General features: G+C 44.3%; 1 protein-coding gene across 1 annotated transcript in view; it reads right to left on the reverse strand.

The window, feature by feature from the left end:
* The window catches only part of TENM3 (teneurin transmembrane protein 3), a 600,673-nt gene that overhangs the window by 394,236 nt on the left and 178,483 nt on the right, over positions 1–27,954 (reverse strand). Inside the window, exon 3 of the mRNA XM_014531397.1 lies at positions 14,508–14,786. Coding sequence (XP_014386883.1) covers positions 14,508–14,786 — 279 coding nt within the window. The remainder of the gene's footprint in view (positions 1–14,507; positions 14,787–27,954) is intronic.

A 27,954-nucleotide genomic window follows, 5' to 3' on the forward strand; every position in this document is an offset into this window, starting at 1 on the left:
CTGCTGAAAACATAGATACAATGTTGAGGTCCGAGCCCGGCTGAATGGAAGCCCTTTTCTGGGGTTCTGTTTAGCTTCTTATTTGCAACATAGTATATAGTTGCTTAGACTTGCAGATGAGAGGCCAGCAAGTGAGGCGGGGAACGTTGGAGTCTGCAGCAAGCAAGCCTCGTGCTCGCTTCAGTGCCTGGCTGCCGGCCGCCATCTTGGCTGGACAGTTAATTGCATATACTCACTGATTAGCCAATGAAAAGGGTAGCAGTCGTACGCCAATTACCATGTTTCTCTTTTATTAGTGTAGATATCTTAAACAAAATCAAACTGAGGAAAATATTTGCAAAAGATTAAGATATGGATCTTTTAAAAGAGACAAAGTGTAATTAAGATGCTTTTTATATAAAACCACTTGCAATTCAATAAGAAAAAAAGTGTATCTATGATAATAAAAGAGTAATATGCTAATTAGACCTGATGTCCTTCCAGATGAAGCTGGGGCTGCGAGGGAAGCCCGGGTCCCGGGTGCCAGAGGGAAGCCGGTGCCGGCAGCTGGGGGAAGGAAGGCCTACTCTTGCACAAATTTCATGCATCGGGCCTCTAGTGTATACATATATGTCTATGTCTATGTTTATATAGTTGTATGTATACATATGTATTTGCACATGCATATGTATTGGCATATCTATATATAGTTATATGTGTATATTTTGTACCTGTATATGTATATATAGTTGTATATGTATATGTATATATATATATGTGTATAATTGTATATCTCCTGCACTTTTCCAACAAACTATGGATTGATGGAAAGAGACATACTCCCCCTGCTATTATCACCTGCTTAAAGTTTTTAATTCATTTGATAAGGGGACAGCAACTGTGCGGCCATGCTTTTGCACTCTGAGCTGGAGTAAATGCAGACTTTCTTGGCATCTAGAATCTCTGACAGGAGTGTACAGTGTAAGCAAGGGGGTGTCCTGCCAGACTCGAGGAGCACATGTGTGGGCTCTGCCCGCTCTTCTGCACGATGCCTGACCATTCATCACTGCTGTGCCCCTTACGCATGTGCCCCAGAGCAGAGGCCGGCATGTAAGGAGATGTTTACACAGACCAGATCCTCCTGAAACCAATCCTGTCTCATCAAGGCCACCTGAATACAAGGGGGACAGCAGAAGCAGCGTCCTGCCATCTCTCTCTTCATTGTCCCTATGTCCTGGGACCCATTTCTTCACATACCCCAGTAGGATGATGCACAGTATATGAACTGGCAATTCACAAAAGAAATACAAACAGTACACACACCTAGAATATAAGAATATATTCAAACTGTTAATCAAATGGATATAAATTACAACAACAGTAACATACTAGGTCTCATCCATCAAATCGCCAGAATTTAAAGCATGACAACATTGGTTGTCGATGGCGTGTGGGAAAAAGACACCTTTCAATGCTGCTGGTGGGAGTATAAATTGAAACGGGGCTGTTTGCAGGGCATTCTGACAGTGTATAAAAAGGTTTAGATTGCATATACCCTTTGGCTCTGATGCCCTGCTCTCAAGAATTGATCCTAAGGTAATAATAGAATTAGTGGCAAAGATTTAGCCACTAGGATAGTTATTACAACACAATTTATAATAGTGAAACAACGATTTGTAACGAGGATGCTGCAAAATTTTAGATGTCCAGAATAGTGGATATGCAAAATAAATCACAGCGTGAAAAAGTATTATGTAGTAGAAGACTATCTAATAACATGGGGAAACCCAGGTCAAAACAGAATGTGCAAATGTAATAGAAATGCATAGAGATAAAGATTGAAAGTATAAATGCCAATATAGAGACCAGTTAATATTATCCATTTTCTTCTTTGTGTTGTCCAAACAACATAGAATGCTATGTAATTAGAATGGGTAAATTAAGGACATGAATTTAAACATTCAGATATTTTATACTTAAATCTGTTTAATCTCAAGTTCCATTTTTATCCTTCTGTCATTACCTATCATTTTACCTGGGTTATCGAGGCAGAACAACGCAAATAGTGATTAAACACGTAAAAGATTCTAACGAGTATCAGAAGCCTGAGACTCTACATGGGCTCATGTAGACAACCACGCTCACCTATACGCCCACTGGGTACCGTACAACCCATGCCACGGTCTTCCCGTCACAGTAAATGACACAGTCCGTTACAAGGGGATGTTTCAGACTTGTTTTCTGCAGCAACTGACATTTCACTCAAGCGCTTTCAAATCCCCCAGGAGCCTCCATCTGCTGTGAGGAAATGTGAAGGTCTCTCTCCGCGAACTTTAGCACCTACAGAAACCATTTGGAAGGGAAAGTTCACTTCCATTGATTAGTATGATATTAACCAATGCAAGACAAACCGATTATTCAGTGTAGTCTGAATAATTCTTCTACCAAGACACAACTTTCCAAATGTCACTGTGCAAATAGCCGCCACGCGGGCTGTTCCCAGCCCGTGTCCCTGTCTCATGGACATCCCACTTGTGCAACACTGCTGTGCTTTTCAGGTGGTTTATGATTTGCTCCCCTTTTGTGTATTTTTTAAAAAAAATTAATGTTTAGTAATGTCTCAAGAGTGTTTCTTGAAAATCCAATCTGTTATATAACTTTATGTTTGGAGGCATGCATCTTGGTTTTTTTGTTTGTTTTTTTAAATATATTTTATTAATTTTTTACGGAGAGGAAGGGAGAGGGATAGAGAGCCAGAAACATTGATGAAAGAGAAACATCAATCAGCTGCCTCCTGCACACCCCCCACTGGGGATATGCCCACAACCAAGGTACATGCTCCTGACCTGAATCGAACCTGGGGCCCTTCAGTCTGCAGGCTGACGCTCTATCCACTGAGCCAAACCGGCCAGAGCTGTATCTTGTTTTTAAGCAAAAAAAGACATTTACTATAGCTAGTGCGAAATCATGTGGAGTGACTAAGGTGGAAACTCTTATGCTATTAATGTAATCGTATGTGTTTATATGTGCCTGTATACTTGCTACATATCTGTACATTTATATATAGACAACGCACACATCAAGGATCATGGGATGGAATGAGAAGGTACCCTGTATCCGGAGCAGGACAACAATCCTATTAGTTCAGGCTCCAGAGTTGAAAACTACCTGTTTTCCATTAGACAATATGCGCTATGTTGTTGTTGTTTAGTTTAATAGAACTATTTAAAATAAAATAAAATATCAATTTTGAATAATAATGTACTTTCCCCAAATATTTTGATGACATAGAACCTCAGTTCCATCAAATACCATCAATTTATACCACGTGACTTTATATCTTCTATGATTTTTAGCTGTATAAATAGCCATGTATCTCTTTAAAGTATACATTTTCTATGGCAAACACTAAACTAGTTATGTACACAAAGTTGCGAGATAAAAACTACCTTAAGAGATAAAAAGCTTTGAAGGATTCATAGCTACATAAATTTATATTCTGGGAATGTGCAGCTCCCGATCCCTCAGAAGCCAGACTCTATTAATTTCCTCCTTAATCATCTTTGCTTTCACCTTCTCGCGACTGTACTGGCTCCTTGCCTTTCCTCAGAAGGATGCCGAAACGTCCTCCAATGGGAACACATCCCCGCCCCTGTGGTTGCCTGGAGGTTCCCGCTGAGCTCCCTGGGTCCTTAGTTGAGCTTTGGGAAGAGGGACCTACACTTGCTGGCGCCACCTTCTAGGCTTGTGTCCACCTCTCCGCCCTCAGCACGTTGACCCCCATGACCGCGTCCACTCCCCAGAACTCAATGCCTCCTTCGCAGTCAAGCCACAGGGACATGACAGGGACCTTGCTGGCACTTGGCCTGCGAGGCTCTCGGATGGCGTGGCTGCGCTGATCACGCCTGTCTCTCCTGTCTTCTGAGAACTGACGTGGTTTGGTTTTCTTTTTGTCTCTATGGAAGGCACCTCTGTTTCTTCAGTGGGTGCCCCTCTGTTCCCTGTGATGATGTGATGACCTCGGGATTTTCTCTTCGCTCCTCTCCTTTTCTCGTTCTGTTTGCTTTGAGAGGTTGGATCCTGCCCCACGGCGTTCACTACAGTCATGCACATCCCTCAGTACAGGGCGGGCAACAGTAGGTTTACAGTTGTGAGTATGTAAGACAGTTTATTCTTGTGTTTTCATCTATTAATTATTGTATTATTTTCGTCCCGCTAGTATGGCTCAGGGGTGGGGTATCGATCTATGAACCAGGTGGTCACGGTTGGATTCCCTGTCAGGGCACATGCCCTGGCTGTGGGCTCAATCCCCAGTAAGGGGCGTGCAGGAGGCAGCCCATCAACGATTTTCTCTCATCATTGATGTTTCTCTCTCTCCCTCTCCCTTCCTCTCTGAAATCAATAGAAATATATTTGAAAAACACTGTATTAGTTTCAATATGAACAACTGTAAACCTACTAGTATACATTTTTAAACAAATTAACATTATGTATATCTGTATATATCTGTATATAGACATATACATATATAATTGCTTCATAGATTCTGAACTTTGCTGTCACACTAACGCCTCAAATTCGACCTGTCCGTGCCTGAATTACTCACTTTGCTATGAAAAATATACTCTAACCTCCAACTTGGAGGATACCGTCACTACCCAGTCTTGCATATTCAAGGTCTTTTAAAATGTCTTCCTCCTCCCTAACCCCAATGCAATGAATGAATCATCAAATCTTCATTCTGTCTATTTGAATCCCTCTTCTTTCTCCCCCAGATTCCTGATTCAAACTTTTATATTTTCTCATTTGATCACTGTGATATTACTTAATGGATGAGTTTGCTTTCAAGGGTAACCTCCGAGTCCATTCGATTTCCACTCGGCACCAACTTCGGTTGCAGATTGAGGCACTGGCTGAGGAGAGCACAGAGCTACACCTCTGAGCTCACTCCATGGGAAAGACCCTCCACCCTCCACGGGCCTCTGAGAACTTTGTAAAATGTAAGCATGACCCTAAGATTCCGCTGCACGAAAATCCTCCAGAACCTCCCCATGACCTAGGGCAGGGGCGGGAACGTCCGGCCCGGGGGTTGCATAAGGCTCAAGAAATCATTTGGTCTGGCCCTGCCAAGGCATTAGGGGTGAGTTCATTAAATGTTTGGCCAAATATAGTAGGCTAATTTTTAACTTGATAATTTTCTACAAGATATTGTATTATTTATTTTACGTAGTTTTGAGAATCTCTTTTCTTTCTTTTTTGTTGTTGTTAATCTTCACATGAGGATATTTTTCCACTGTTTTTTAGAGAGAGTGGAAGGGAGAGGGAGAGACATAGAGTGAGAAGCATTGATGTGAGAGAGACACATTGATTGGATGCGGGTCGAGCCTGCAACCGAGGCACCAGCCCTTGACCGGAATTGAACCTGGGACCCTTCAGTCTGCAGGCTGACGCTCTATCCACTGAGCCAAACCGGGTAGGGCTAAGGTGGTCATTTTGTATGACCTGCGAATGATGTTATAAAAACCAAATGGCCCTTGGCAGAAAAAAGGTTCCTGACCCCCGACCTAGAGGAGAATTCCTCAGCCGGCCCTGAAGGCCCTTTGTAATGTGGTCTCGGCCACTTGTGCAGCCTCAACGCGTATCCCTCATCCACACACCCTGTCCCGGGCACCCAGCTCAGGGCTCTGGGAATAGTCCTCGGGGATTTCACATTTTCTCCTTCGCTGCTTTGTCTACATCTTGAGTTGCTACACACCCTTTACGCCTGAGTGCCAATGCCAACACCTCCTCCTTCCGGCAACCTTCTCTCCTCTCTGTTGGCAACAGCGTGCTCTGTGCCGACACTGACTTTGCATAATGTAACCCCACGTACCACACTAACATGCAGTTACCACGTCTACTTCCCGGTCTGCCCAACCAGCCTATGGATTTCTGGAAGCCAGGGACTGTCTGACTCACTGTTTCACCAACACCTGGGACAATACCCAGCATGCATTAGTCATCGAATGAAGATGTAGTTGATCTACTAAAAAGAAATCACAGGAAAACAGAAACACCAATCAGAAAGGACACATGCTCCCCTATGTTCACAGCAGCACAATTCACCATAGCTAAGATTTGGCAATAACCTAAGTGCCCATCAGCAGATGAGAGGATTAAAAAACTGGCACAGCTACGCAATGGAATACTACGCTGCTGTAAAAAAGAGGGAACTTTTACCACTTGCAACAGCATGGATAGAACTGGAGAGCATTATGCTAAGCAAAATAAGCCAGTCAGAGAAAGATAAACATCACATGATCTCACTCATATGTGGGATGTAATGATCAACATAATTTGATGAATAAAAATAGATCCAGAGACAAATGGCAAGGAAGGTGGTGGTGGTGGGGGCGATAGAGATCAACCAAAGGATTTGTATGCATGCATATTAGCATAACCAATGGACACAGACAATGGGGTAGTGGGGGCTTCCCCGGGGTGGGAATGGCTGCGGTGGAGGGGGGCGGGAGCCACGGTCAATCGGGGGAAAAGGAGAAATATGTAAAATGTTAGACAATAAAAAATAAAATAAAACAAAGTGTACAATTAAAAAAAAAAGAAATCAACTCAAAAAGTCTCCCCTCATCTTTGTTCAGTTTCAGCTTCCGTGTAACTTGAAATGAAATTTAAAGCCAAGGTAATATTCGTAAGACATTTTTAATTGACCTTTTCTCAAGTTTATGTGCATCTGTATCCATTTTAATAGGCACTTAAAAGGCTCTTACATGTAGTTCATGTACAGTCTATTCATTACAAAACACCACCTCAGGTCAACTGATAAATGCAGCAAAATCCCAGTACAAAGAGACCATTATTCACACCGCTCAGTAAGCATGTGTAAGATTTCCATGGGGTGGGGGACATCCGGCCCGGGGGTTGTATAAGGCCCAAGGAATCACTTGGTCTGGGCCTGCTAAGGCATTCGGGGTGGGTGAGTTAATGAAATGTTTGGCCAGAAATAGCCGGCTAATTTTTAAGTTGGTAATTATTGCATATGTATGCAATGTTAATAGCAGAATTATTATGACTTGTGAAGGTAGCTATTGAGGTACAGCTCTCACACTTCTTTTTTTTCTGTGTCAGTGATAATCACATCAGTAAACCTGATTCAGCATTCGCTGCTGCTCAGTTCATTCACTGAAACAATGTCGTGCTACCACTGTGGTTTTGAAGGGTATCAAAACACGTTCAAAAAATCAAAGTAGCGACCATCACCAGTTTTGATATGTGCATAGGACGCTTGACTTTGGATTCAAATCTACAATAAAAGATCTTTAGAATTTAAACAGAGCTGGCGTATGCTCCATATACTTTGGGCAGAAGTACTGAGAACACACATTGGGTTTTGTAGGAATGGCAATACTCTTGGGAAGAGCCACCAAAGGCCAAGAGGTTCTGAAAATCCGCTTAGAACGGAAGATATTAAAGCATGGAAGTATGTCAGTGATAGCAACAATGGTAGTAGACTTACAGTACTCTACATTCTAGTTCCCTCATATTAAACCGAAAAAGTTCATTTAAATCCTAACTTGCTGTGTTCAAGCGACTTGTAACAGGTCCAAAAAATGAATATATTTCATCCTTAAATGAAATAAGAAAGTTTTTGCTAAAAGAGTGACAAGTTACTATTTAAACTATAAATGTATCCCTATCCAGGCACCGCCATTTTTTAAATATATTAGAAACTATTGGGCTATATTTTTGCAAAGCAGCACTTTAATTCGAAGCTTGATTTAATAACCACGCAACATATTACTTTTGCGATTTTTGACATCCCAGAGCACCTAAAACATAAAATATAATTTACAGCCGTTGAACATGCCAGAATTGACCATTACATGCCAGAAGAGGGCCCATAATGGAATTTATATTCAAGTTATAGTTTAGTATGTGTAATGGAATCTCATAAAATTAGAATAACACTGAAACACCATTTATTTCTCGCAGCAAAGGAATTCCACCTTAATTCTCACAATCAATTTCCTAAGTGGGCTGAAAGGTTCTTGGAGGAGGTTTGAAGGAATGGAATTAGGCTAGTTAGGCAAAGTAATATACTCTCTTTACATTACCCTCAGGAAACCCAAACATTACCCCCCTGTGAGCAGAGCCAGGAGAGAAATGACGGGTGTCCCTGTGGGAAGGATCACGGGTACCTGACATCACAGGGCACCTCGATGCCACTAGCGGTTTCTCGCAAACGAGGCTAGAATTTACGTGGTAATAGACTAGCCACAAGGCCGTCCATTTCCTCTCTCTCACTGTACACAGCTGCTCAGAAAGAGAAAAAATTACACGGCCCACCCTTTCTGAGAACACGTTTGGCCTGACATGGTAATTTCAATAGCAAAATCGCTCAAGGACTCTGTTGAGAGACTGAAGAAAGGCTATCACAATAGTTCACCCAGTGGGTTGAAGGGGCATCCCTTTTTCCTTCTAAAGTACAATAACTTGACCTAGCTGGTTTAGTTCAGTGGATAGAGTATCAGCCTGTGGACTGAAGGGTCCTGGGTTCGATTCCCGGTCAAGGGCACATACCTTGGTTGCAGGTTTGATCCCTGGCCCTGGTCGGGGCATGTGCAGGAGGCAATCAATCCATGTGTCTCTCTCATATCTCTCTCTCTCTCTGTCTCTCCCTCTCCCTTCCATTCTCTCTAAAAACCAATGGAAAAATATCCTCAGGTGAGAATTAACAAAAAAACAAAAGAAACAAAAATAAAATAGAGTACAATAACTCAACGTTTAGACTTTATCTATCCACACACAAAGTCAACTTATTAAAACACTTTTGAAAAGACACGTCACCTCCTTGAAGTGCTTTAGTTGGCAAAGCAAGTATCTATTGCATCTAAAAATACTGCCCTTCAATGTTAGACCCTCTGTTAGGCAAATGCGCCCTTAATGCTTCAGTACCAGCCTGGTTAGCGGGCATGAGTGGGGTCCTGTGGTAGGTGTACTGCTAAGAGCCCAGGTGAGAGGGAGTCTTGAGGAATGATTTCTCTGATGGTGCGAACTGCTGAGCATCAGTGAAATTGCCTTTGAATTGAGGGCTGGCAAAGCATCATGCCTTCCAGGGAAACACTCCTTTGAAATGTCCGCTGGCCAGGAGGGGAGGAGATGCTGAGGCCTTTGAAGTCTGCCGCCATCACACTAATTATCATCACCACTCAATGTACAGCCACTTCATTACAGTCAACTCAAAAGGATGTGGGGTTTTGGAGAAAAAGAAAAGAATCAATAAATGGTGACAGAAATTCCCGAGTCTGCAGTTCACCAGTGCCTGCCCTGGAGGAGACCGGGATTCCCCCTCATCTTCCCAAATGTGGACAGTGGGGGAGTATGGGAGAGGTGGGGGGGCATTTCCTGTGGGCCAGAACTATGTAGGTACCTGACATTCTTTATCTAACTTAAACTTCATCACCATTTATGATGGAGATATAATTTCCCAGCCCGGCCGGTGAGGCTCAGTGGTTGAGCATCGACCTATGAACCAGGACATCATAGTTTGATTCTTGGACAGAGCACATGCCCGGGGTTTCGGGCTCCATCCCCAGTGTGGGGCATGCAGGAGGTAGCTGATCAATGATTCTCACTCATCAATGATTCTCTTTCTCTCTCCCTCTCCTTTCCTCTCTGAAATCGATAAAAATATATTTTAAAACAGTAATTTTCCAGCTTTTATAAATACTGGGACCACACACTTAATCTGGAATTCATCCAACGCCAGGCTCTGCTCTGAGCATGTTAAGTACCTGAACTCAATGAATCCTCACAACAAGCAGTAAGGACTGTATACCGTTTACCACGGTCTCTATTTTAGCCCTATGGAAACCGTAGCACAGGGAGGTTAAGTAACTTGCCCAAGGTCACACAGCCGGGAGGCGGGAAACCAAGTCCAACCCAGGTGGTCTGCCCACTACAAGGTGACATTCTCAACACTGGCCCCCAGTGGAGGCTCTCGAGGTCCCGAATCACCATGAGGTACCGGAGGAGTGCCAGTCCTCCTCCGGGTCTGCCTGACCTCACGGTCATTGCTTCCCCAGGGTGGGGAGGAGGCTGGAGACAGGGAGGAGGAGGAGGAGGAGGAGGAGGAGGAGGACCTGCAGCGGGAGGGCACGCATCTCTAGAACTCAAGGTACAACCAGGCAGAGATGGGAATTTGGGAACTTGACCTTGGGGTGATTCAGAAACAAAGAGCCAGGAGTTAAAGAAAAGATTTAACCCCAACTGGCGTGATCCCAACCCAGGCATCTTCGTGACACCACCCTGGGATGTGACAGAAGACGCCAATATATGCTGGGGTTCTTCTGGGAAAAGATGCACAAGCTGACATTTCTAAAGCTTAAAGGTGGACGTTCTAGACGAAAGTTCTTTGTTCCCGGCATCTATGGAGATAGTGGGAACCGAGGCCAGGTTACTTGCAAAGCTGAACAGTTGCACATCAGTCAGGGGTGTTGCAGCAATACATCCAAGGAGGTAAGACGCCTGCACCAACCCAGAGCAGCCTGCTGGTCTACCCTGGAGTTGGGCCTGCCCTCAGCTATGCCGTAACCTCGCAGCAGCTCGCTGGGACCGCTGCCACTGGGCGGTCACCAACCACGGGCCCCCCGGTGTTGGCTCTGGCGCCTGGCAGTGTCGCAGGACAAAGACAACCACGGCCATCAGTCTGTGTCAAGAAAGGATGGGCTTCATATCCTTAATTTGGAACAAAATTAACACTTGGAATTCCATATAAAACTCAATACACTGGAAAAATTTGCCTCCTCAACATGCTTTCTAATTTCAAACCCCCATGGTTGGGGAAGAGTTAGCTTTGTGAAATTATAAATGTTATCGCTTGTTTTCGAATCTCTGCTAACACGGAGACGTGTGACACAGCCTGAATGTTCTTCCACTCTCGGGGGATGCGCAGACCATCAAAATTTCATTAGCCTCCCAGCAGTCCCAGCGCCGTCTTCACTTGAACTGGTGGCCTCCTTATCAATAAATAAGTGAAATTTAATCCCTGTTAGTTGCTAAACTCTTCTTTGAAGTTATAACTAGAACATCCTGCACTCGGCTTGCATAATTTTACAAATGTTGAATAACATTTTTTTTTTTCCTGGGGAAAATAGCCTTATTCACGGTTATTTCAAATGATGAACACAGTCCAGCAAACTCCCAGGCTCAACAGAATGAAAACAAGTTCGTGTCTGGTTCCCAAATTCCTCTCCTTTTGGTAGGGTGGCCTGCACAAGGCCTTCCCCTTTCAACTTTAGTGACGTCACAGGACCTTCAAGGACACAACGCAAGCGCGTGCAGACTGGATAACAATGTAACGATGACAGTAACTGGAAGCCAAAGGCAAATGGAACTGGAAAATGAATCGTTTTTCAAAGCCGGACCAATGGACATACCCGAGGAGGATAGAACTGACTTGTATATATAGTAATTTTAGGTTGGAAATATTTGATGAGAAGGAGCAGTGATGCTAAAACACTGTATGAAATAATGCTGAGGATATCTATATATATATATAAAAGGCTACTATGCAAAGTGTCCCCTCGGGAGTTTGACCGGGAGACCGGGAGTTTGATTGCTTGCTATGATGTGCGCTGACCAGCTGGGGGCGGCATGGAACTCTGGAAGGCCCCAGCTGACAGCCGGAAGGCCCCCATCAGCCCTGATTGCCAGCCAGGCCTAGGGACCCTACCCATAGCTGGGGGCGGCATGGAACTATGGAAGGCCCCAGCTGACAGCCGGAAGGCCCCCATCAGCCCTGATTGCCAGCCAGGCCTAGGGACCCTACCCATGCACGATTCGTGCACCGGGCCTCTACTTGTTTTATAAAGCTGTGAGAAGACCGTGAGTATGATTGCAACTTTTAGTTTTTACCATAAGCCAGCCTGAGAAGAAAAATAAAAAAGTCCTGTGTGTGTTTTTTTTTAATATGAGAAAAAAAATCCTAAATACTCTTGTTTAATTCCATAATTCAAAATTCCAAGCTCCACTAAACACCTCAGAAAAGGATGCTTCCCCAGACCTTAACGTAATTAATTACTTTAAATGGAATCTTGTTCCTCCCGACTAGTCACTGGGAACTCAGGACAAATAAATTAATCTGAAATGTTCCCGGGGACACACATCTGAAATCTGTGGCACAGCAGCCGGCGAAGCGGTGGTTCTATCTACTGCATTTCCTCTTTTGTTTTCTTCCCTAAGCTGACCTCTGTTGTTAGGAGTTCTTAGACCATCAAAATGTTTAACAAACAACCGCCGCCAAACCTCGGGAAAAGATTACACACAGGCGCAAGTCATCACTGCCCAACTCAACACACATCGTTTCTGACACTTGATCCTCTTCCCTTCGCGACCTGTTTACTCTCCACAAAAGCTGCCAAAGGCTCTGCATTTCAGCGAGAGGCCCATGGCACCCTCCTCCGCCTCTCCTGCCTCCTAGCAACCTGGAGCCCTGCGAGGGCACAGCTCCTCCTGCCTGCACTGCGCTCCCAGAGCACGGCCTGCGAGTCCTGGGAGCGAGGTCCTCCTCTGGGTGATAATAATCCGGCCGTGGGGAGGGCTGGGGTGCGGGGCGCTCCCGAGTCTCCCCTCACTTCTCAGTCATCAGGGTATACACACTGGTAACTGCAGTTTGCACAGTTGGCAGTTTTATATTTTCTGCAAAGAAAAAATATGGCATGTGTTTGGGAATTCACTGCAAGATAGTTTTTGCAGATACATCATTTTTAAAAACAATAACATTAGTTTCTATTTTACCAGCGCAGATACCATAACAGGTACACGTATGGGGAGAGAGAAAGTGACGCTCCGGAGGCTGCGGGTAGGAAAGGCAAGCTGACCCAACGTGGAAAAATACCCAACGGGCGCCGAGACGGGCACCAGTGATGCGGAGAGTCAGCCCCGCGTGCGTCAGCCTCCCGCGTCCTGCTCTTCCTACAACCATCATACATGCTATCGTGCATTTTAGGGAAATCAAAAGCCAAAAGCCACATTTGAATCTAAGCATTGTACCTGCGATCGCTCAAGGACTGTTATGGGCAGACGCAGGCCGACAGGAAGCACTGGTTATGCCAACTCGCATGTATTTACGGCGAGTGACTTCTGAGTCCACAGTGAACATGGATAGAAACCTGGTTTTCCCGAGGTGAATGGATTGGCCGGGGAAATGGAGGCTGTCGGCAAGCGCCGCCCCTGTGTTCTCTTTGGGGTTGGAATAAAGCCAGTCTCCACCCAAAGCTGACAGTTCCAACATGAATGGGGTGAGTGCGCATGGTTAACTGATCTTGACTTTGGTCTAATGCGCTAAGGGATTCCACCTAAGACACTGCTGAAGCCGGCTGACACTACACTGTAGTTTCATGACCGGAAAGAAGATGCTGAGGCTGAGGAGGGAGAAGCGCCGGGCACCACCTCACACTGTCCCCGAGCTGAAGCGGAAACGACCACACGCCTGCTTCCCTATCACGAAGCAAAGCTGCCAAATTGGCTCAGCAAATCACAAAAATGAAAGATCAATGGCAAAACAGCGGTCCTTCTTTTCAAAGGGCACGCTAGTCCTTCATTGTGATTTTCTCTCTGCTTTCTGATGCACGATACACACGGAGCATTCACAGCCGGACCGAACCGGCAAGGGCTCTGCCGAGGTGATGTGCAGAGGAGAGACTCGGCTCGTCCTAGAAGCGGCACCGACTGAAATGAAGTTTTCCTTAAAACTTGTTATCGCATATACGTCAACCGTTCTACTCTCCTGCATTGGGCGGTCAGAAAAAAAGTCCCCGTACTTTCTAAAGGCATTTTTCCTTCCCACATGCACAGCTGCTATTGGGAGAGCCTGAAATCCAATTTTGTGCGTGGATTTAATTGCATCGTAATCCAGCCCCCAAAGCACATCAAAGGCCACGCTCCCCCTCTTCCCCCAGATTTCAATTGCTCTCATCAACGAGTAAGTTTGAAGCATGATCAAATTTGTTCTTCAGACACTGGAGCCCGGGTAATAAACTATTCTGTGTGCTCACTCATCCATCCTAAGATTCTGCAACTTCTTTGAGATGTCTTCAAGAGGCATTTACAAAGACATGTTTGATTGCCAGCTGGCTCTGGGGTAAACTTTATCGCCTCTGGCTTTGAGGCCCTACAGAGGATAATAGGTGACATGGTCCAAGATAAGTCAAAGCTAATCTTTCTTTTTTTTTCTTCTGTACACGATTAAACTGTTTTTCAAAAACGATAGCGAACGAACACATCATAGACCCCTTGCGTAATTGAACAATCTCATTTCGAATAATGATCTTTTTTTCCAGGAAAAAAAACAAACAGCCTTCTTCAAGGTCATTTCTCAAGTTCTACTGCCTTAAAAACAGAAAGAAAGGCAGAAGGAAGAAAGAGAAGGCAGGACAGGAGGGAAGAAGAGAGGAAGAAGAACAAGCCGCCGTCGTCCACCAACACCGAAGCCCTGAACGCCGACATCACAAAGCCAAAGGTGGACTCACCGCTCTCGCTGTCCGACTTGTTCTCGTGCTCCGTGTCGGTGAGGGTGAGGGCCGAGTTGGACCGGCTGGACAGGCAGGAGCTGCGGCCGGACTTGACGCCCCGGCCCCACAGCCGCATGGCGTGCTCCGGGGACATCACGGCTTCGTTCTCGGTGTCGGCGTCGGACCCTGCACTGAGAGAGTAACCTCTGTGGGGCAGCCCCATTTCCGCACAAAAGGCCAGTCCTCTTCGAGTTGCTGGTTCACACACGCCTAACTGCCTTAGGGTAAAATTCTGTCCTGATTAGGGGGAAAAAGAGACAACAGCCAGTGAGTATAGGTTCAGCTGTAGTTTCAGTGCTTTTGTTTTCTTTAAAGAAACTTTCCAAACAATATACACTCAAGCACCCAGGCTTTCCAGCTAGAGGCACCAGGTATTTACATGAACGCTGCATGGCACAGAGTCAGGGGGTGCAATTATGGGGGGTCAAGGCTGGGCCTCCCCGCTGAATCTCCACACATCCCACCTAGAGCTCCTCTGTCAACCTTTTAACCCATAAGCACCCCAGACAGGTGGGCTAGGGAGCCTGAGACCAGGAAAACCCAGCCCAGACGAAGGACTTGCTCTCGGGGATGGAATTTAGCTCCGAAGACTTACAAAGCATCAGAAAGTGTCAGAATTATTGTCTGTGTCCGGGTGCTAGTCTCAAATGATAGGATTTTCCCACCCAGATGTTACCTCTTTGGAAGAGAAAAGATTGCCCTCAAGAATAAGTAGAAAAGGGGGCTTGGCCAGTTTTTAGTGTTCCTTCTCACCTTAAGTTCACCACCAATATTAGCATATATCATGGGTGTACATATACTCAATTCGGAGTGTAATGTCTTGAAGATTTGCCCACATCTGACTTTCTAAATGTTTTGCTTTAATCAACACCTGGACATCTGTATTGATTAGAATAAACCAGTTCTTGCAAATAAAGTGCACTCTGAACATGTACCGGAGCATTACGTCCTTAAAAATTAATGATAAAATCAAGTCCCCTGCAGAATAAATGGCCGTGAACCCTGCAGGCCTTTACTAATAAATGGAGCATATTAAAACTCCTGACACTGCAATAAGTTAAAGCAAAAGTGTTTAAATTAGGTGACACTTTCAAATGACCGCTGTTATTAATGACATTTCCAGTTCTGAATTTATTTTTGAAATTTCGCATGTTTATGATACTATGGATGAGAAGACAGAGAAGTGTTTGGTTGTAGGATGTAGGTACAGGTAGCTCGTCCATGTCCATTGCTGGCATGGGACAGCCTGAGACTTAGCCACCCAGAATCAAAATACATGGAAAAAAAATAGTACATAAAGACTGATTTAAATGCTGCCACATAATACAAACTGTTTAAGAATAGTGAGCATTTATAGTACTCATAGATTTCATCTTCCTACTGCTATTTCTTAAAGTTAATTGGCTGGTGTGAGAAATAACATAGATTATACAGGGGTTGCAAAAGTAGGTTTGCAGTTCTAGTACCAACAAATAATACAACAATTAATAAATAATAATACAAGAATAAACTCTGTAAACTTCACATACTCACAAACATAAACCTACTTTTTTGCCCACCACTGTATATTAAGGTATTATGTAGTATTTGTGATAAAATAATATGTAGAATCTTCTAGAAAAATGAACCAAACCTGAAGCACAATACAGTAACTATTTGGTGGTAAAGACATGAGCGCCCTCCAGGCCTCTGCACATTTGAACCGTGTGGTTAATCGCTTGACTCTGCGGTCATATCAGAAGCTGGAATCGGCTACATCTCGGCCAGACTTCCAAATGGATTCTGACAATGACACTCATCAATAATGAAAATCTGCTGCTACAATTAGCTACCAATCAAACTGTGCTTATCAGAGAGATGTGAATAAGTATCTGAACCAAAAAGTATGCACAAAAAGGAAATAGCAAAAAAGAAAAAAATGGGGAGGAAAACAGGGAAATAGCCTGCTGACCGCGAGCCAGTGGCCAAGCTTCCGGAGGCCAGACCCGGCTGCGGGTATATTTAAGAGTTAGTGTGGACTGTACTTAGAAATCCACATCCAGCAAAGGTCAAGGTCACGGACAGTTAATGGAAAGGCTGGGGAAGAGCTTCCCTATTCTTACTTATGCATCACATGTAAAGTGGGGAGAGGGGAAGAAAGGGACTAAAACAGTTAACTATTACCATCCGACATGCTGATGTTTCAAAATAAGCACACACTCTCATGTTTAAAGGGTGAGAATGAATGATAGGATCCATGGCATCTTTCCCGTATTTGGGGAGGTGCCCACATTGCAGAATAAAAATAAGAGAAGTTAAAAGACAATAAAAACTCCCTTTTGAGTCTCTGAAATGTAACTTGAAACGTTCCCATGTTATTGACTTTTCACACTGTTGCCATTTTGATGCAAAAATCTATGAGGTGAAGAAAAGCAGAAAACTGCAGTCTTTGCTATTGGTTATCCAGTTAAGTAAACACAATTCACTTTGCAAATGAATATCTAACCGATGATCCCTATGCATTGCTATGTGGTGCATCCCAAACTCCTTAAAAACCCAAGCCTGGGAAATCAATGTCTCAATGACTCAAGACTCCTAAGGGCTGCTTCTGAAATGCAAGCTAGCAGGCAAGCTGTTGGGTTCCCTTGCTGAATTCAAGTTTGCTTTTGTTTCCACTAGGAAGGAACACTGAACTTGACCTCCAATGAACCTAAGTTAAAGCCAGTTACTAGCTGTGTTCCAGCTAGTATCATCCTATTTTTTCATCTTTCCAGGCTGTTATGACTTGGTTTAAGCGATGCTTTATGTAAATGTGACAGCATTAAAGGAAAGGCTAAACAAGACATAGGTTAAAAATAAACCCCTGGGTAAATGACAGTAATGATCATAGAGAAATGTACAATTTGAGGGTGGACAGAGGATCATTGTCAAATCACTTCAGAATAGCCACCCCACCCCCACATTCAGGACATCTCTCTTCCCTAGGCCTGCCTCAGTGCTTCAAATTCTGCTGTTGTCATTTGTCCTTTTGGGTGATAGATGCTTGCTTGTAGGATTCCTTGTTTTGATACAAACACCTATTATACTAGAACTAGAGGCCCGGTGCATGGATTCCTGCACTCAGGGGGATCCCTCAGCGTGGCCTGAACCCTCTTGCAGTCCGGGACCCCTCGGGGGATGTCCACCTGTCGGCTTAGGCCCACTTCCCACGGGGAGTGGGACTAAACTGCAGTCGGACATCCTTAGCGCTGCCGAGGAGGCAGGAGAGGCTCCGGCCACAGCTGCTGCTCTCACAGAGTCAGCCTGGCTTGTGGCTGAGTGGAGCTCCCCTGTGGGAGCACATTGACTTCCAGGGGTCAGCTCCTGCATTGAGTGTCTGCCCCTGGTGGTCAGTGTGCATCAGAGAGACCAGTCAATTTGCATATTACCCTTTTATTATATAGGACTAGAGGCCCGGTGCATGGATTTGTGCACTGTGGGGTCCCTCGGCCTGGCCTGCGCCTTCTTGCAATCCAGGACCCCTCGGGGGATGTTGGATTGCCGGTTTTGGCCCATTCCTTGCAGGCCAGGCTAGGGATCCCACTGGTGCATGAATCTGTGCACCAGGCCTCTAGTATTTATATAAGATCTTCGGTTAATCTTTTCCCACCCTCTCCTCTCCCCGCTTCCCTCTGAGATTCATCAGTATGTTCCATGTTTCCATGCCTGTGCATTGAGCGTCTGCCCCCCTGGTGGTCAGTGCACATCATAGCTACCAGTTGAACGGTCGAACGGTTGAATGGTTGAATGGTAGGTCAGTTGCTTAGACTTTTATATAGATAGATAAATTATTTCCCACAATGCAGCAGTGTTTAGCAAGATGGGCCAGACAGCTGGAAAGCACACACAGGCAGTGTTAACCAGCAAAGGGAAGATGAACAAAGACAGTTGACTGAAGGTCATTGAGCCAGAGGGTTGGGCGGGGTTGTTGAGGAAGGACTTCAAGCCACTGCTAAGTGGAAAGACAAAGGCAGAAAAAGGCAGCAAAGATGCGTCTGGATCTGGGTTAAAAACCTGACCATCATGTCTTACGTCAGCTTTGGCTTCAATAGACAAAGAGATAAGGATGCATTTATCTTATTTGCCATGGCTTGCTTCTTTGCGTTGGGGTCTTTGCCACGGTTCTAACGGCATTTCCTTAATTTCTTTCTTTGCTCTTTGGAGTCTCTATGTGAAGTCTGTTTGGCTGAGGCTGGTGAAATAAGTACTTATGTCCTGCATGTTGAATTTTGGTGACCTTGATCAGCAGGGCCAACAAATTTTCCCATTGCAATTTGAAACAGTCCCAAAGCAATAAATTGCAGCCAGAATCAAGTCCACCCAAGGATGAAATCCATTGTGATTAAAAGGTAAGGTTAGCTAGGAAGAGATTAGACATTTTGTTTATGACACTCATACATTTGAAAATATGTAAAAGAAACACTGAATGAACACAACCTAGGAAGGCTGTATCTTTTTAAAAAAAAGCCCACATTTTCAAAAATGAGTGATGGTATGTGACAAGGTGGAAAAGACCATGTGAGAACGAATGTTTCAAGGGATCTTGGCACACGGCACAGTTAGCCCTTTCACAGAAGAAGGGGATTGGATAGCGATTTGGCCTCTTCCTCATGTAGTGTTCACAACCTAGTCAGAGCAGGGACAGCTTTGTGAAAACTGCAATGCAATGATGTTCACCAACAGGCAAGGCATCTACTTGTGAGTTCAAAAGAGCAAGACTCCACATGAGGGACATGAGTGCAACTGTCATCACAATCAATTTTAGAACACTCTTGTCACCCTCAAAGAAACCTGGTACCCACAATCAGTCCTCTCCCACTTACCCTCTTGTTCTCCCTTTCTCACAAATCCTAGGCAACCAGTAATTTACTTTCTGTCTCTATAGATTTACCTATTCTGGACATTTCAAATAAAAGTGATCCTACAATGTGTGGGCGTCTACGACTGGCTTCTTTTACTTAGCACAGAGTTTTCAAGGTTTATCCGTATGGTAGCATGTATCAGTACTTCATTCCTTGCTATGCTCGCGTAATATTCCATTGTATGGATAGACCACAGTTTATCCATTCATCAGGTAATGGGCATTTGAGATGGTACCACTTTCGGGCGATTTCAATAAAGTGTACAAATGTTTATGTAGACATATGCTTTTCCTTCTCTTTATTATAAACCTATGGGAAATGCTGCTGGTCAGGTAGTTGCTCTAGGTTTAGCCTTTTGAGGAAGCACCAGACGGTTCCCCACGGTGACCGCACACAGTTACATTCCCCCCAGCAGCATATGAGGGCCTTGATTTCCACATGTCCTCAAAAACACTTATCATTGCTATTGTCCATTCTCTTCTGGGCCACACAGCAACTCTGCAATGAAGAGGTGGGCTATGGGGCATGGGTATTTGAAATCTGGGGGACAAACCAAGAATCCCTGTTCTCCTAAAAGCAGGTGATCCCGTGGGCCTGCTCTGAGAATCCATTATTACTTTATGCTATCATTTTTTCCTTTGCCTTCTACACTGCTTTAGTAGTTGAAAATATTTTTTCTATTAAAATTAAAAACACTTTCTAGATCAGTGATGGCAAACCTATGACACGCATGTCAGAGGTGACACGCGAACTCATTTTTTTGGTTGGTTTTTCTTTGTTAAATGGCATTTAAATATATAAAATAAATATCAAAAATATAAGTCTTTGTTTTACTATGGTTGCAAATATCAAAAAATCTCTATATGTGACACGGCACCAGAGTTAAGTTAGGGTTTTTCAAAATGCTGACACGCCGAGCTCAAAAGGTTCGCCATCACTGTTCTTGATCAAAAAGTCTACTTTATTTGAGATGATATCCTATAGAAATAAAATCACCTGATCTTAAATATACAGGCTTACTATGGCACTGTTGCACAAATTAAATTAATTGGAAAGTGTACCATAAAGGGAGTGGCTGAGTAAGTTGTAGACCCCTTGCATGTGGCTAGCAGACAAGACAGAGTGAGGCTGGGCCTATATCCTCAGATCTGGAGGGAGGCCTATTCCATACATTTTAAGTAAAAATACAAGTTGCGAAGTATAATCCCATTTTTGGAAACTAAGGTAGAGAGCCAACGAATTACATAAGTGCTTCTGGTTTTGAGCATGAATAAAAGTGAGGAAAGTTAAGTAACTGTTCTGGTGGATCATTTAGAAGGAGCTGTAAGTGAAGGAAATTAATAATTCTTTATTTTATAGCTCTGAATTTTTACTTTTCATAATTGCACTAATTTAAAAACATAAAGAAAAATTAAAGTCTATCTTCTTCTTAAAACTATATTTTCCTGACTTGCTGTTAATAGCTTCTGTTCAATAATTAGAAATAATTAATTTATTATCTTCTCTTGGAGATGCTGGGCTTTAGAAACCCTTCCTTGTTTATTGTGAAGAAATGAAGTACTATAAGAAAAATAGGAGCAATGTTTGTCTCGCTATCAGTTTTTGAAATATCATTCCAATGCTTTCTTTCCCCATTATCATATATGGGTTTTGAAAAAGATAATATACTTATTACACGATAAAAACCACTTCTTATATAGTCACAACCCCCAAAACTGAGCATGGGAAATAGATAGAAGAATCAATAGGAACTTAATACACGGGAATAATCTAGAATCGTCTTCAGGTGTTCTCCTTTGTTATTGTGAGCTTGGATGGAGTGATCTGTTCTCAGACATGGAGTGACATTTCCTCCAAGGGTGCAGTGTAACACAAAACTACAAATTGGGCAAACAGCCCTTACTTGATATTTGTAGAATTAGTGTCACCACCACCTTATCTGGAGTTCCCTTTCCTGCTGTGTTTGCAAAATGATAAGGAGATCACACAGTAATAGGAATGTATGTAACTTTTCCCCTTCAAGTCCTAATGCATATTTTATGGGACACTCCAAACGCTTTAACCTTCTTAAGTTAAATTTGTCAACTGTTTGAACAGAATACCCATCTTTGAACATGTGATAGAAATTTCAATGAGGGCATAAATCTTTACTTGTAAGTCCCTACACAAAACTACATTTAAAAAATGACTCTACCCAGCAAAGCTATCATTTAGAATCGAAGGAATATAGAGAGCTTCCCAGACAAGAAAGAGCTAAAGGAGTTCTTCATCACCAAACCTGTATTACACGAAACATTGAAGGATCTTCTTTAAGAAGAAGGAGGAAAAAAAAATATGAACAATAAAATGGCAATAAATACATATCTATCAACAACTGAATCTAAAAAAAAATAATAAATGAACAAGCAGAACAGAAACAGCCTCATAGATACTGAGAACATTTTGATGGTTGCCAGATGGGAGGACAAGTGGGGGATGGGTGACAAGGTGAAGGGACTGAGCAGTACAAACTGGTGGTTACAGAACGCTTGTGGGGAGGGGCAGCTCAGCATCGGGCAGTGGTCGGCAAACTGCGGCTCGAGAGCCAAATGCGGCTCTTTGGCCCCTTGAGTATGGCTCTTCCACAAAATACCACGTGCGGGAGTGCACGTACAGTGCGATTGAAACTTCGTGGCCCATGCGCAGAAGTCGGTATTTTGTGGAAGAGCCACACTCAAGGGGCCAAAGAGCCGTATGTGGCTTGCAAGCCGCAGTTTGCTGACCACTGGATAGGGGATATAGTCAGTGACAGTCTCATAGCTATGTAGGGTGTCAGATGGGTATGAGAATTATTGGGATGATCACTTACTAAGTTAGGTAATGTCCAATCACTGGGTATACACACCCGAAACTAATATAATAGTGTGTGTCAAGTGTCATTGAAAAAAAAAATGGTTTAAATTAAAAAAAAATGAAATAAAATTAACTTGATGAGAAGCACAAGAAGGAAACCCGAGTATGTTTGCGAGGAGAGGAGCAGGATTGGGAGGAAAGCCCAGAGCAGAGGCCTTCCCTCTAGGATGAGACTTGGGAAGCCCAGGGGAGGGCAGACGCGTGCACAGCAGTTCTGATGGCTCCGAAGGGAGCAGGCAGGTGCCGAGTCTGCGAACTGGGAAGGAGAGCATCTTCGTAAGCGCCCACCGCGAGGACTTCCATTCCCAGCCACCAGAGCACGCGGTTCTGATCCTGGCAACCCCTCGGCATTAGACACACGGCTCTCGAGCTGGTCTTGATCAAATGCGTTCTGGAAATGAACTTGCTTCTTACTTTACTTAGTAATTACTGCTGTGGAAGAATCCAAGACGCGGGGATGATAACATGCCTGCAACAGACCCACTGCCGTCTGTCTGCCAGCGACGCTGCAGGAGGAACTGGTATAAATATGCGCGGCTTTGGCAGGAAGCAGCAGCTCTGCAAGAATGGTGAAGGCAGCCCTGGCCGGTTTGCCTCAGTGGACAGAGTGTCCCGGGTTCGATTATGGTCAAGGGCGTGTACCTCGGGTGTAGGCTCAATTCCCGGCCCTGGTCGGGGTGCATGTGGGAGGCAACAGGTGGATGTGTCTCTCTCACATCCATGTTTCTCTCTCTCTGCCTCTGCCCCTCCCTTCCCCTCTCTCTGAAAAAAAAATCGTGAAGGAAGTTGTGCAGTGATTCACAACGTAGATCCGGAACTGGCCGTGTGGCCAGGAACCAGGTACACGTTTAGCAGTGAGTAGGGGCTCAAGACAGCAGACCAATCAAGGCCCAGGCAGGGGAAAGGATTACCCGCACTGTGCCAGGAGGAGGGCTCTAAGCCATCTCTATCTGCTCACACCTTCTGGCAGGTAATCTACAAGACCAGTTGGCCGCCAAGCCGCAAAGAAGCCCTTGCCCAGCTAACAGCCCAAGTTAGTTAACCATCAGTGGGGCGGGGGAACTGGGGAGGGAGCGAAGGAGGGAAACATTAACTGGAAACAATGATAAACTGGGGCCATTTAACTTGTGTCTTTAAGCGCAGAAGTTTAAGGTTGGGCAAACATGACCCTCTAAACCCCTTAATCCTGCCGCTGACATTTATTGTGACTCAGGCGGATTAATCATTGCGATCTCCACATGAATCATTTTAAGGAGTTAATATTTAAAAGTCATAAACTTCAGAGTCGCAGTAATTAGCCCGGTGGATCTCATTAAAGCCGCAGGTTTGGGTCTTTCTTTTTACCACCCTATTTTCACAAAGAAAGAGTCTGCTCAGCGCCAGTAAGGACGGTTTCAGAAAACACGGGAAAGGATGTAGATTCCTCTCGTGTTTGTGTGATGACAGAGGTGAGGAAGAACGCCGGGGAAATGAAGCGTTCGGGGCAGAACTGGAAATTCATAGCAGCATTAGGAGCTGAATGGTAAGACCATATGGTCATATTTCTTTTGAAGTCTAGGATCCGTTCCCATTATTCACCATAATGGCATCCAAGACTAAACTAAATCGCAGTCTTTAAAATTAAAAGCATTTTGCTCTTGGCTCTCAAATCTTCCTCTTTGCCGATTTCCAACATGCCCGAATGTGTCATCTATTTTCATAATGCAAAAAAACGCAAATAAATAACAGAAATAAGAAGAGGAAGAGAAAATAATGTCTTTCCATCCCACTTCCAAAGCGGAATAAAATGGTCCTGAAAAACACAGAATTAGTATCTTTAAAGCCTTTATTCGTATTATTTTTGCATCTGTCCAAGGCTCCTGGTGGCATTCTAAAACGATACGTACTCCTTTCGTGGTTCACATTTAACAAATAGGAATTTAATTCTGCTGACCTCTCTGGAACATAGAGCATGCAGAAAGATTTTAAAGTTATTGAGCATTTTAGTGATATTCTAGCAATAAAGCTGTCAAAGAAAATATATCTAAGAGCTAAAAATGGGTGCTTTTTTTCTGTTTAGAAATTGATGAAAATATCTGAAAGGCACAGTCCCACGTGTATGCCACCAACCCCACATCCTCCCTCAGCACAATCCTGAGTGGGCTGTGGATGCTACTGCCTTCATGGGCGAAATGTCTTTATCCAGCAAAACTTTACACTCAATGGCAGCAGCGTCTGCTTTTACCAGTAGGAGGACCGAGGCTCAGCAGGGCAGTGTGCGGCTGCCCCGGCACCAAGTGAAACCTCCCCACTCGTGAAGCTGGAGGACAGGGAGAGCACAAACCCCAAACAGTCCATGAGCAACCACACCCGTTTCCCACGCTCATTAGCTTTTGTCCTTGAAGGGATTGCTGCTTAGGTAAATTTTCTCTGCAATGAAATCCACAAATCTGAAGCGCAGAAGTTTCAAGTTGCACTTCAGTGCATTTAAACAAATGCATCCACCAGGAGCCCAAACAAAATGGGGCACATCTATCACCCCTCCCCCGAATTCTCCCCTCCCCCGCAGTCAACCCCCAGCCCCACAGGCAACCTGGGCCCTAACTTCTTGGATGACAGATTCATTTTTTTTTCTGTCCTTGAACTTTGTATAAACGGAGTCAGACAGTATGAATTCTGGATCCTTTCACTTATTGGAAGGTTGCTGAGCTTCTCCCCGGCTGTGGGAGGGGGGCGGGGGTATCAATCAATGGGCTGTTCTTTCGTGCAGCCAAGTTGTAGTCTACCGCGCGAATATGATACCATCTTTCGCATCCATCCGTTCACTTGGTGACTCCAGTTTGGGCCGGTTTTGAAGATACGCTTTCATTTGTTAGGGGTAAATGCTTGGGACACAAATTGCTGGGTCAAGGGGTTGGGGGAGATGTTATTTTTGACTTTATATAAGAAATTGCCAGTTTCTAAAGAAATTGTGCCTTTTTAAAAAAATTTTACACTCCCATCAGCAATACACACGAGAGTTCAGTTATTCCACATCCTCACTAAATATTTGGTGCTTTGGATCTTTGTAATTTTAGCCATTCTCATGGGTGAGTGGTAGTGTCTTATTGTAGTTTTAATTTTCAGTTCCCTGATGGCTAATACTGTTGAGCATTTTTTTCATGTGCTAATTAAACATTGTTGTCTTTTCTGTGTAGTTTCTGTCATAAGATTTTTGCCCACTTGAAAACTGCACTCTTGGTCATTGATTTATGGGAGCTCTTTATATATTTTGGATACAAGTCCTTTGTAACACATGTATGTGCATGTACAACTTTCAGACTGCGTCTTGCCCTTTTATTTTCTTAAGGATATCTTCTGATGAGTAGAAGTTTTAATTTTGATGAAGTCCGACTTATCATTTTTTTCCTCTTACATTTAGTCCTTTTTATGACCGCTCAACCACCCATGCTTACTCCATGGTTGCAAACACACTCAAGAACACATTTACTTGTTTGCTGTGGTTTTCAAAAAGCTTTGTAGAAATGAGGTGAAATAACCGGAAATGATGGGGTTTGACCCCGGGTATGTCTGGCTCTGAGCTCACCCGCTCTGGGCTGAGGAAGGTGTGAAGTGAATTTTGGTCTCAGTTGTATTCATCTACAATGTGGACTTAGAGGACCTCAAAGACCTTCCATCAGATACGGCTGTGCAGACAGAGGCAGAGGAGGGCAGCCACTGGAACACAGCAAAGCTGAGGACATCAGACCAGCACCCGCAGTCCAGGGAGGAGGAAGCGGGGAATAAGCCTCGGGTGGAAGTGGAGCAAACTTCCCTTTAGTGCCCGGAACTCTTGGTTTATATTTCATCCCTAAACTAACTCAGAGCCTTTGCCATCTCCCGCCTTCGCTCCCACAATGGAGTTCACCCCCGAGTTGAAAACCACGTGCAAGACAGCGGGACATGAACCCCTGCATCTGCCTGCCTGAGAGGGCTTCTTCCCACTCACCACGTGCAGACCCAGCCTGCGCGGCTCCGCGGGAATGGTTGTTGGCCTTTGACCTTTGGCAATTTAAAATCCCCAGGTTTTCCCTCATAGCCCCGCTCTCCAAAGACAACCTGTCAAGATTTTGCCTGCCCTCCCTCCCTCCTTCCCTCTCTTCTTTCCTTCCTTCCTCCCTCCCTTCCTTTTTTTCTTCCTATATTTCTCTAAATAGATTTTATTGTGTTCATTCCACATACTTTTAACGCCATTTTGAGTCAAGTGTTGAGGAAAGCAGTTGATAAATAAGTTGCTTTTTTTTTTAAGAGTCTTACTAAGCCCGAACTTCACAGCTGTACAGCAAGTCCTTGCTTTAGGAATGCATCCTGTTAGCTGTTGACACGGAGGAGTAGACATTTTCCCATGAAAATGACATGGAGGAAGCCAGGATGGAGCAGGCACATCTGTGCAGTGACCTGTCTCCGAGGACCCGACTGACAGCACTAGGGCAGGACTCCACCCTATGAGGCAGTCGCTGAGAAATGCTTTGTCCCAACCAGGAAAACCTCTCACCACAGTAGCCTCTTCCATTAGTTTCCTGCTTCCCAAGGTGGGAAGTTGGCTGGCTGGCCCTGTCCCCTGGTCAAACTCCCGGTGGACCTCCAGGTATAGGGGACAATTTGCATATTAGCCTTTTATTATATAGGAGATATATATATATATATATATAATGATTTATGGACTGTAAACACATTCCCAATACATATACTAATTTTGCTTATGGCATTTCCATGTACATATAAAATATTTTAAATTACAAAAGCCTTGGAGGCCTTTTCCTCCGGATTGCCTGTTTCTATTGGAATGGCTTCCTCCATTCTCGGGCCTGCATACAGTCCCCGGGGCAGGCTGCGCAGACTCACCGCCACTCCCCGGCCTGCCTCTTATAAAAGCTGGAAAGTAAATATAGTAAATGCTCCCTCTCCTGCAGCTCAGCGTAGCCAAGTGGAACGGCTCTGAAAAAAGAGATGTCGGAGGAAGGCGCAGGGGAGCAAGAAGACACAGCCTGCTGCCGGACGCCTTCTCACCTTCGCTGGTCTCCATCTCACCCAGGAATACAGAACCGCAGCTAACACCTGCGCCTCCCCAGGACAAGCCCGCAGGCTAAGGATGGCAGAGCAAACACCCCCAGGAGGAACCTGGGTCCTTGACAGCAGCCGCCTCTGGGCTTCCGTTTGATGAGAAAGTAATTCTGTTAGGTGTTGAAGCCATTGTTTCTGGGGCTTTCTGCAGCCCTGGGGTCGAGTCCTTGCTATGTTATTCAGCCTCTCAAACCAACTTCTAGAATTCGTACTGCTTTATTTTTTACGTTTGACTTTAATCCATCTTAATTTATTTTTGAATATGCTGAGATATATGGGTCCAACTTTATATTCTTCCAGATGGATGGCCAGTTGTGCCAGCACCATTTATCAAATCCTACTGAATAGAAAAAACATTTTTTTGTTTTATACCAAATTTCCCTATATAATGGGATCCATTTCTGAAATTTTAGTTTATCCCATTGATCAATTTGTCGTTGTTTATGCCAATATCATATAGATGTGATTACACTGAGGTCATAGCATACACACACACACACACACACACATATATATATACACACACATATATATACACACACACACATATA

The sequence above is a fragment of the Myotis brandtii genome, unplaced genomic scaffold (genome assembly GCF_000412655.1).
Source record: "Myotis brandtii unplaced genomic scaffold, ASM41265v1 scaffold802, whole genome shotgun sequence".
Lineage (NCBI taxonomy): Eukaryota > Metazoa > Chordata > Mammalia > Chiroptera > Vespertilionidae > Myotis > Myotis brandtii.